This window comes from Rosa chinensis, chromosome 2 (genome assembly GCF_002994745.2).
Source record: "Rosa chinensis cultivar Old Blush chromosome 2, RchiOBHm-V2, whole genome shotgun sequence".
Taxonomy (NCBI): Eukaryota; Viridiplantae; Streptophyta; class Magnoliopsida; order Rosales; family Rosaceae; genus Rosa; species Rosa chinensis.
This window is the reverse complement of record NC_037089.1, coordinates 51,393,989-51,404,585: the sequence shown is the minus strand read 5'-3', so window position 1 is coordinate 51,404,585 and position 10,597 is coordinate 51,393,989. Positions and strand designations below refer to the sequence as shown.

Here is a 10,597-nt window from a genome sequence, read left to right as displayed (position 1 = left end):
TATGAAAAATCAATATTGTAACTTTTTCTTAGCCAAAAAAAAAAAAAAAGCACCCCACCTGTTTAATCTCCCCAACCTACTTTGATTTCACATTCTCATCTAACTTTCAGCATAAAAAAAAGCAGAAAAAGAAAAAGAAAATTTCGTCTAAAGTTCTACGATATATGCCTTCGTCTTTAATTTACATATGCACAGTGTGCTACGGATCTAAGTCAGTAGCCCCCAATGAAGACGACGTAAGTTGCACAGAAAAACAAAACACTTTATCTTTCACGAAAACAAGCAAAAAACCAAAATCCACGGCGGGGAAGTCCACGTTTGAAAAATAAACCAATAGAGACAATCCTTATTTACTTCCCCACCTCTTTCCTCCCCATAGGACACAGAAGAGGGACACAAGTTGTTGACCTTGAGATCCAGAGTCATTCTTCGGACCCAGAAAAACGTCAGGAAGCTCAAATCTTTGTTGGGTTTCCGAATTCCAAACATCTAGTAAGTTTTTTTGGTTTCCCTTTTCTCAGATCTGATTTGTTCTATGTTATAATGGATAGTAACTATTCAGCTATTCGCAAAACCTCGTATTTAGAATTGCAATCGCAAAATGATACTGAAAGCCCGAGACTTGGTCCCAAATCCGGTGGGAATTTCCACACTTATGAGGATGAAAGGTTCAATATAGACGATGGTGATGATTTTGATGATAGTCTTAATTTTCATGATGGGAATTATCCGCTTGTTGTTGATGGGTCTAAGCGTGATGGTGGGTCTGGAATCTCCGGGGCGGTGTTTAATCTCACCACTACCATTATTGGGGCTGGGATTATGGCTCTGCCTGCCACCATGAAGGTTCTTGGTGTGGTTTGGGGGTTTATTTTGATAATCTTGATGGGTATTTTGTCTGAAGTTAGTGTCGAATTGTTGGTGAGATTTTCGGTTTTGTCAAAGGCTACATCCTATGGGGAGGTTGTTCAGTATGCCTTGGGAAGACCCGCGAGGATAATATCGGAGATTTGCATAATCGTCAACAATGCAGGCGTGTTGGTGGTGTATTTGATAATTATGGGGGATGTTATGTCTGGTTCACTTCATCATGTGGGGGTTTTCGATCAATGGCTGGGGCATGGGGTTTGGGATCATAGAAGGCTACTGATTTTGTTTATGTTGGTGGTTTTCTTAGCACCCCTTTGTGCCTTGGACAAGATTGATTCATTGAGCGTCACTTCGGCTGCTTCTGTAGCTCTTGCAGTTGTGTTTGTTGTGGTTGCTTGTGCTATAGCTTCTATTAAGCTTGCTGAAGGGAAAACAGACTCTCCTAGGATGTCACCAGATTTTGGGTCGAAGAAGGCAATATTAGATTTGCTTGTGGTGATTCCTATCATGACCAATGCTTACGTCTGCCATTTTAATGTTCAACCTATATATAACGAGCTTGAAGGACGGTCTCCTCAGAAGATGAACCGGGTTGGAAGGATCACGACTGTTCTTTGCATTGTGGTCTATTCTTTGACAGCCATATCTGGCTATCTACTCTTTGGAAAGGATACAGAGTCTGATGTGCTGACTAACTTTGATAAGGACCTTGGGATCCGTTACAGCACAGCGCTGAATTATATCGTCAGAGTTGGTTACATTTTTCATTTGCTTCTTGTATTCCCTGTTGTACATTTCTCGTTGAGACAAACCGTGGATGCCTTGGTGTTTGAGGGATCAGCTCCACTGCCAGAGAGTAGAAAGAGGTGTCTTATATTGACGCTGGTCTTGCTGGCACTTATTTATTTAGGATCTACCATGATTCCCAATATTTGGACAGCTTTTAAATTTACAGGGGCAACAACAGCTGTGTCATTGGGATTTATATTCCCTTCTCTTATTGCAATTAAGCTATCTCGGAAAGGGGAGGGTTTGAGCTTTGCAGAGAAGCTCGTGTCATGGTTCATGTTGGTAATGGCAATAGCAGTCAGCGTCGTTGGAGTAGTTGGGAATATATATAGCCTCAATAGCAAATCTGAATGATCCTTGTTGTAGTCTGTGCTAGACGTTTGAGGTTTGCTTCTGCTTATGAACAAATTTGGTGGTTATACACAGATTGTCACAGGGAGACTACTCTTATTTATATGGCTTTGCTGCCTAGCTGATTTGTAACAGTCAAATGCAAGTCATTGTGAGTAGACCCCTTGATCAGGAAGTTATAAGGCAGGAAGATAAGTCTGGAAAGGTTGGAAGGGTGCGTTCTTGTTCTGGTTTCATTGCTATTTTATACTGTTGAGGAACTCAGATAAGTAGGTTAATTCAGTGCTCAAGGACTTTTTTTGAGAGGAAACTACACAAATTAGTCATTCCTACCACTTGTACGATATATTCAATTCATTTCAAAAGTATTCACAAAATTGTTTCTTGGTCTTTAGTTCCTTCTTACTCTTCCTTTTTCTTCTTCCCCATGATATTTCCTGCATGAGATGCTGTTGTAACTGTATGATCAGCAACATGCTGCTTTGTAAGTGATACTTTGTTTTCACAGTAGTTTATGTTCTTCTCTTTTTGGATGATACTATGTTTAAAATTTTGGTTCAATGAAGTAATCAATATCCCTTTTATTGTGGCTATATTAGCTATTGATTTTTGGGGTTGTAAATTGTCAGGACAATATATCTCCTTTATCAACAGGAATGGAAAATGGTGATAATTGTCCAGATAAATGGTGTAATCTCTTCTCCTTCTCTCTTTTCAACCATAAAATAGCCAACCCTAGTCAGTCACCAGTAAGGAGTAAGGTACTAAAATTCAAGCAAGAATTGCAACCTCCTTGAATTGTACTTGTCTTTCTGAATGATGAAAGGAAAGTCTGAATATGCAGCCACTTTCCTGATTATATATATACTTTCATATCTGTTTATCATCTGATCCATTTAGAGCCTTTAAAGAAAAAGGGCTTATTGGAATTTGGATGTGAAGACATAATTGTGCCCTCTACTAATATGGTAGCCTTGGGGTTGCTTTTCCAGTTATTTAGAATCAGTGTATCCAGTAATCCCAGCAGAGCACAAACTATCTAGAAAATGGTGGAAGCTATGAGCATCTCAAAGCATGGTTCTGTGCTGGGCAACACCGGAAGTTGCCACATATTAGGAGGTTCTTCGATCTGATCACTCACATTTGATGCCTACCAGATTCCCGAGTCAACAGCAAGCTTCTCATTGTGGTAGAGAAGGCCACCCTGTTGCAGCTCCTCTGCCACGTCATGAACAACAAAATGATGAACCTTGTACTAGAAATGAATCCAACTGATTCCAGTTTCTTTGGTCAGTCCCTCTCCTTTAAAATATTAAATTGAAAAAGATTCACCTGTACAGACGAAAACTTAGTTGCAAAATACTGCATTAAAAAAAGAAAACAATCAATTATTAAAAAAAAAACAATCAAATAAATTAGAAAATGTGTATACTTATTTTTATCAAATATACGTATCAAGCCCAATACTATTTGGTCTAGTGGCATAGTCTCCTCTTTGTAAGTGGGAGGTTATGAGTTCGACTCACGAAAAAATAGTTGCAGTATCTGAGTTGTTTATCTGATAAAAAAATATATACATATCAATATTCATAGATCAATCCAATACTTCTTTATAAAAAGCCTCCGGTTTAAATAATTCTAGTACTCCATCGCTTCACCTAGCAGCACGGTGCTTATGAATTTGATTCTCTACGAGGATTCTTAGGTAAAGGTATTAGGTCATTCTTGGGGATTGAATCCATATTTCTAGGATCACCCGGTAACTTAAGTTGTTTGACTGGAAGTTCTCGTCGTTCGGCTTATTCTTATTGCAAACTGGACGTCAAGCTTTTTCTTCTTCGGTGGTGAAACAACCATAACACTCCCTCTAGAAGCAATAACAAGTGAGGATTAAAATCAAGTTGCACCACCTGTTTCGCCCGTATATCATATATACTTAGCCTTGTTGCTGGATATGTAACCCCAATATTAGTTGACCTCTCACCTACATTTTTTTTTTGGTTACAAAAAATATATTCCGCTGCCAAGACCTCTCACCTACATTGGTCATCATAGAATTCCCAGAAGGATAAAAAGTAGTCATTAGCACTAGTAACCGGAAACGCTCTACATGCTCTAGTAAAGTCTGCGCCGAGACGCCATGAATGGTGAAGAAGAAGGGTGCTGCAGCAAATTGATTGGGAACCAGTGATTGAAAAATTCCGGCCTAAAACTCTAGGAGGCATATTCTCAATCACTATAGCAGAGAATTGCAACCCTATACCTAAAGTCATAGGGTTAAGGTTAGCCTCCCTTGACTCCTAAATGGTGGTTGGAAACAACCTATTTGGGGTGTTCTACAAGATCGACCACACACCCTGCAAAATCGTACAAACTTGTCATACTTGAACCGAAGAGTGGCAGAGATGGTGAAAACTCAAAATCAAATGATCGATAGTTACGCCTGCTTCACCGATGCTAAGATCCCATGGCATAAGTGAGCACACATTGTTGTACCTCTGCGAATATCAGCCTTTTATACAATTGCATGACAAACTCTAATGTCGAGCTACCATTAAAGCCCGCCTCCTCCATCACTAACGCTGCAATTAACCCAAAAATCTCCACCTAGATCGGAATGAACTGGATCAGAATATGGTCAACATCGGTGAGGTAGTTAATTAAGCACCGATAGAGCAACGACTTACCCAGGGTGGACTTCATAGAATATGAGGCCTAAGGTGAATTTATTTTATTTTATATATATATTTTTTAAATCTTTTTTCAAAAATTTTCTGAGTTCAATTATGCACGTCTAATATCTATCTTTACTATTAGAAATGGAAGAGTCTGTTTTAGTGTCAATAGGTTCACCAAAAAGTGAACTCCCCATACTACCCATCATATATAAGAACAATTCAACTTAAATGAAAAATATGATGGAAGGCTAACAACGTAAAATACAAAAAAACAATTGAGAAAAAATAAATACGGAATGATTAGACGAAAATAAAAATTTCCAAAGGTTAGCACGATCTCCTCGAAGAACGACTGCCAGTTGGAGACTGAAGACGGACGTGGGAGATGCTCGGAGTAGAGATGGCTTCATCACTATTCACCCCACTCTCCATTTACGGTTCATATAAAAGGAGAAAAGGGAAAGAGGAGCAGAGCAAAGTTAAACCCAGAAAGAGGAAAAAATCGGTGGTTGCAGATAAGGTGAGACTAGCCAGTAATTTTCAGAATTCTTTTTCCATTGATTTGGGTATCCTATTTCTGTTATATTTGGTTTTTTGTGTTACTCATTGGAATTGGATTATCGCTGTTAGATATTGTGTGCAGAGCGGATTCTCAGTCAAACCCAAAAGGCAGAGTAAAATAGTTATGAACTCAGGCGATAGTGTTGCAGATTCAGTGGAGTAAGACTTGATAATTGTTTCCAGATTTTGAACAAATCTCTACCCACCAATTCTATTTGGAATAAATCAAGCTTAATGGCTTCAAAAAGTTTGGAGGTAGTATTAACTGTATTTTTCGATTTTGATTTCTTACTCTTACATTGAAAATTTTGGTTATAGGTATGGTTTGGTGATTTTATTGATTCTTGGTTTCACATTTTCAAATAATCATAGTAACCGCGGGGGGGGTGTGTGCAAATGAACCAAACAAACTATGTTTCTCTATTGATTAGGTATGAATGAGAGATGTTTTTTATTGATGACCATTGTTAGGCCTTCCCATACATGATATCTACTATATTCTAATATTAAAGATTTCATATTCTTCTGTTTCTCAACGCACAGCTTATTTTAACTTTTTGGGTGTTAAGAGTTGTTGTATGTTCTGTAAACCATTATATGTATGATTGATCTGCAAGTTGTTAGATCTATGTTGTCTGTTTCTTATCTATTGTCTATGGTATATGCTTAGTTATGCATGCATATTTCTTTTAAATTTACTTCTGTTACTGTACTATGCTTGGTAATCGTTCAGTAAATATCGACATGAATGTTTCTTTTAGGGAGCATTATTACACCAATGCCTTTGGTGTCAAAAGTTAAGAGTTCATGATGGGTCTCATGACAAGTTCTATTTTCCCCTTTTTCCCTACGCTGTGTGCTTCTGATAATCGAACTTTAAACTTAGTTAGGGTTTTATTTGAAACAGTAACTATTGTTTTTTGTTACAACAAAAGTGAGTATCTTTACCACATGAGTTGTCAATATTGGTCTCAAAACTTGCTTTTGTTCTTCCTACTTCAAAAGTTGAAATGACTCAATGAGGTATCATAGGATGTGAAATAGTGCTTATGACATTGTTTGATATTGGACTTTTCCTTTTCTTTTTTTTCACCCTTCCAATTTTTCTACCTAATTTAGTGAAATTTGCTCAGATATGCTATTTTGTATGTGGGAAGATGGTATGCCAAGCAGTAGGAATATTATACAATGATATATAGAAACACACCCGTCTACCAAACTCTCTCAAACCATTTTGCAGATAGGAAACTGTTTCTCTTTTCTTTTTTGGATTATTGTATGGTGTTGCAATTGATGTGTGATATCTGGTGTTGCAATGTACCATTTGAAGGTTTTTTATTCATTTACTCTTGAGTGGAAGGGCTATATTAAAAATGGAAAATAATGGATGCCCTGTAGACTTGCGTCTCTAATTACTTACTCTCATTGTATGACTTGATTTTGAAAGTCGCATTTCCAGAATTTTCTACTTTTTCTTCCTCATTGGTTGTGCTTTTTGATTGTTAAAGGGTCATGTTCTGTTTCTTTAATGTATGTTTTTTGGTTTGGCGGCTATGATCTAAACACACCGTCGGGAGTTATCCTTCATCTTGAACTCTTTTTTTTTTTGGCAGTGAGGACCGGGATTATTTTGGTAACCCGTGATTGAAAAGCAAGAGAAAAAGAAGATAAGTGAAGGAGAAGGAGACTGTTAAAGTTTAGAGCTAAGAGTTTTGATGGGAATGGGATTCAGATTCCTGTGTTCTTACGGAAATTAGTCCAATCATAGACCTATAATAACTCAGCCAGTGCTTCAGGTATTTATGCAAGTAATTCCCCACATTCATTTTTGTTTGCTGTCTGAAAGTAAAATATGATTACCATATCAGGATTGCTTTATTAAGGCAAATGTACTATATTTGGACATTGTTTTATGTGAATGTGACAGTGACACCAAGCAAGTGAATCCAAAAAAACTTCCACTGCTTTTTACAATTGTCCTTCTGTGTTTTTAAACTTGGATTAACACAAGTTTGAATCTGTACTATTTCCTCCCATGGAGGAAAAAAAAAAAGTTATACATGTGTCTGTTAGTTAAAGCTGATGACTATTTTGTTAAGTTAAAAGAGTATGTAGAACTACAAGGAAGAGTATCTTTGAGATTTATTCTTTCAATGATGATCAGAATTAGGTTCATTTTTACAATGGTCATTATAACTAGGTACAATCGTTTCAATTCTTTTTGGTTTGTTACTATTTAGTCTCTTTTCTTACCCGTAAGAAATAAAGATTTTTTTTTTTCCCGTCGCGTGCGTACTTAGAATGATAAGTAACATAAACTGAAATAAAAATATAAATGAATAGTGACTCTTAAATACAAACCGTTTTAGAATGGAAAAATTTATACCAAAAAGATTTGAAGAAAAAAGCTAAAGAAATGTATTGTTTTTTTATAGCAACAAGTCCTAACGACTCATGGACCAAATGGAGCATGTACGTGCTCGGCATAGTAGGAAAGTGCGACTGTCAATGAGTTTTTCACAACGCCGAGCATATTTGGCCCGACGACGTGCAATAGCTCAAGGAAAGCGACCAATGGTGGAAACTAGATCAAGCAACAAAACTGAACAAGCTCCATGTACTTCTTTGTTCAAACGATAAATAAGATTATAAACTTACACATTTGATTGCACTTTTTTTTTATTACAATCTTTGATTTTGTGTAGTTTTTTCTATTTGTAGGAAATGTACGGGCTAGGCACCCTCAACAAAAGAAAAAGTTTCAAAGAAACGAGGGCTTTAGGAGACGTGTTTCCGTGTTCTCATCTGGTTGGCGGATGGGACAATCAGTAAAAATGAACACCGCTTATCTTAGTGAGCTGATTTTGAAAGAGTGGAAGAAAAAGAAGCATGCACAGTATGTACACTGTTAGTTTGTTTCTTTTCTTCTAAGTGTAGTTGTTTACCTTATTGTCACATTTTTAAATTCTTACAGTTGGCGCTACAAAAACGCACGTAGAGAGTTGATGACACACGATATTTGTCACATTAAACGAACTTGGAGAAAGGTTTTGCGCATTAGGTATTCATTATGATGTATAATTTTTTCATTTTATTGCATGCATCTTCAACAGTCACAACAATTTTTGTACTTTTTTTCATAAAAAAATTTGAATATGGATGAGCAGGAGGCAAAAACATCGTGAACAAAACAGCTTTTTGGTCAAGTTATATTTCAATTGTGATACCTAAGAGCAAGTATACATGACATTGAACTATTATGAAGTCTCCTAACAATAATGGTTTGTTTCTCCTAACAGTTCTACATCAAATGTTTTGAGGATTTGAAACATGATATTGAGGTGATTATATAATGAATTCATTCATATGCTATACTTGGTCAAATCATACAATTAAGAATTTAATATTTTCTATCACTACAGAACTCTTCCGATAATTGGAGTAAGGGTGTTGCAGTAAGAAAATTAGCCAACTTCATGGTATGTACTTCACTTAATACATCGATTTCACCTTAAAGTAAAAAATCGAGACACTATCTTATGTTTTTTTTTTAAATAATGTTTTGTTCTTTTTTTGTACTTTAATTTGTAGTTTGGGCAACGACTATTGACAAATGGATGGCTGAGATGGAGTTGATTCGAGCATGGGGATTTTATTGAACAAATATGTATATAGGCATGTATATAAGTTCCTTTTTAAAAAGTATGTTTTTATTGCAAACATTTGTATATACCAGTGCATATTTTTGTATGAAGTTTAATGTTTTTTACTAATGAATTTCTAAAACCAAGTACCACTGTAGTGTAATGCTTGCAATTAAGAGAGTAATGTGTAACGCGGAAATTGTATTGCACTTCCCAACAAAATCTGACATACATTGTAATAGAGGATCGAAAATGTGCATATGGGAAATGTATCGTCCAAAAATAAAACTCGCGCGTGCAGGAAGGCTAGTACTATCATTAAGAGAAGAGATTTTGTTAGTCAAAACAGAAAAAATGTACCATAATGACCTTGGATTATTAAAAAAACTTTAACACTCATAAAACAGATTGGGGTAAAATAGTCAATTTATAAAATAAACAGAAAATAGAAAAAAGAAAAAAAAATGTAAAAATGAGAAGTAGATAAGTATTTGAAAAAAAAGGGTGATTCTAGTTAGGAGAAACAAACAAATAAAATTGTTAAGTCCTAAAACTCGAGTCGATTAACAAACTCGTGAGTAAATTTTAACAAACCACGAAAACACAACTTAATCACAACATTTTCAACACAAATCAAACATTCATTAACAAACTCAAAACTATTTCAAATAAAGTCTCACCACTCGACACCTCATAACCTCCAGCCCGTGTCCATGATCACGAGTAACCCAACTCGCTGCTTTCATGTCACACAATTTCATGTCACACAATGGCAGACAAACTAGAGCTCTAGCTTAATCGTAACATGTCACCTTGGCCTATGTTCACCTTTACGATATAATCACACATTCCCTACAGTGTCATATGATCCATAGATCGAACATTTAAAGGTCCCTTAGACTCAAATGTTATAACTATTCTCACATTCGCGTTCTCACAATCCAATAGCCAATTACCATATAAATTGTAATTCTAAAACCATCACGCGTTTTAAACAATAATCTAAAACAATCACCATCATTATTCTTTCATTCAATGTCATTTAACATAATACATCATGGCAAATCTCAAACCAATGACATATCATAACCCAAGTTATCACACTTTCACACCTCAATGTCACACCATATCATATAAAATCAAGATATATATACATACTGATCCACTCAGGAATGACCACTAATACCAACTATAGTTCACATGGAATAAAAACCAAGAAATTCATTTATTAATCCACTCAGGAATGACCACTAATACCAACTATAGTTCACACGGAATAAAAACAAAGAAATTCATTTATTATATACTTTAAAACTCAATCCTTAAAATCATTTTTCATGCATAGCAATTAATTGTGCAACAAGGAAATTCGGTACGTAAATGAACCATGTGAGATTTACTCACCTCTAATCAGGCTGCGTCTTCTCAACAGCTTAAAACACGATTCACAATCGTCCGCCAACTCAACTGTCAATTACCTAACCAAATACGATAATTAACTTAGCGTATAATTCAAAAACGCACTTATATGAAGATCCAACTGTCGGATCTTCACCCGTGACCACACAAAGTCATCAGGACAGTCCTATGATCATCATAACAAACTTCAAGTCTAACGGATGGTCCGATCTTCACAGATCACAAATCGAACTATCGAAATCGATTGAAATTGTAAAATTCCTAACTTAATCATACTATCTCCAA

The 10,597-nt window shown here is 36.0% G+C and overlaps 1 protein-coding gene and 1 long non-coding RNA gene across 5 annotated transcripts; both read left to right on the top strand.

The window, feature by feature from the left end:
* The first annotated feature begins 245 nt into the window (after positions 1–245).
* Positions 246–2,592, top strand: LOC112188153 (amino acid transporter AVT6E). The gene has a single exon (XM_024327201.2). The coding sequence runs from the start codon at positions 544–546 to the stop codon at positions 2,011–2,013; it is 1,470 nt and encodes a 489-aa protein (XP_024182969.1). The 5' UTR covers positions 246–543; the 3' UTR covers positions 2,014–2,592.
* A 2,382-nt stretch (positions 2,593–4,974) lies between these two features.
* On the top strand, positions 4,975–9,037 carry LOC112189610. 4 transcript variants are annotated; one of them, XR_005806924.1, is made up of 9 exons: positions 4,975–5,208; positions 5,319–5,504; positions 6,863–7,045; positions 7,685–7,866; positions 7,955–8,145; positions 8,224–8,310; positions 8,549–8,590; positions 8,672–8,728; positions 8,841–9,037. It is a non-coding gene; the product is annotated as an uncharacterized LOC112189610 (long non-coding RNA). The 4 variants fall into 4 exon arrangements; XR_002931995.2 differs by having other exon boundaries at positions 4,978–5,208; positions 7,971–8,145; positions 8,841–9,035; XR_005806926.1 differs by lacking the exon at positions 8,549–8,590 and having other exon boundaries at positions 4,979–5,208; positions 7,971–8,145; positions 8,841–9,034.
* The last annotated feature ends 1,560 nt before the right edge of the window (positions 9,038–10,597 follow it).

Bases quoted from the DNA above. Each gene is read 5' to 3' on its own strand.
- LOC112188153 (XM_024327201.2), top strand. From the start codon at position 544: ATGGATAGTAACTATTCAGCTATTCGCAAAACCTCGTATTTAGAATTG.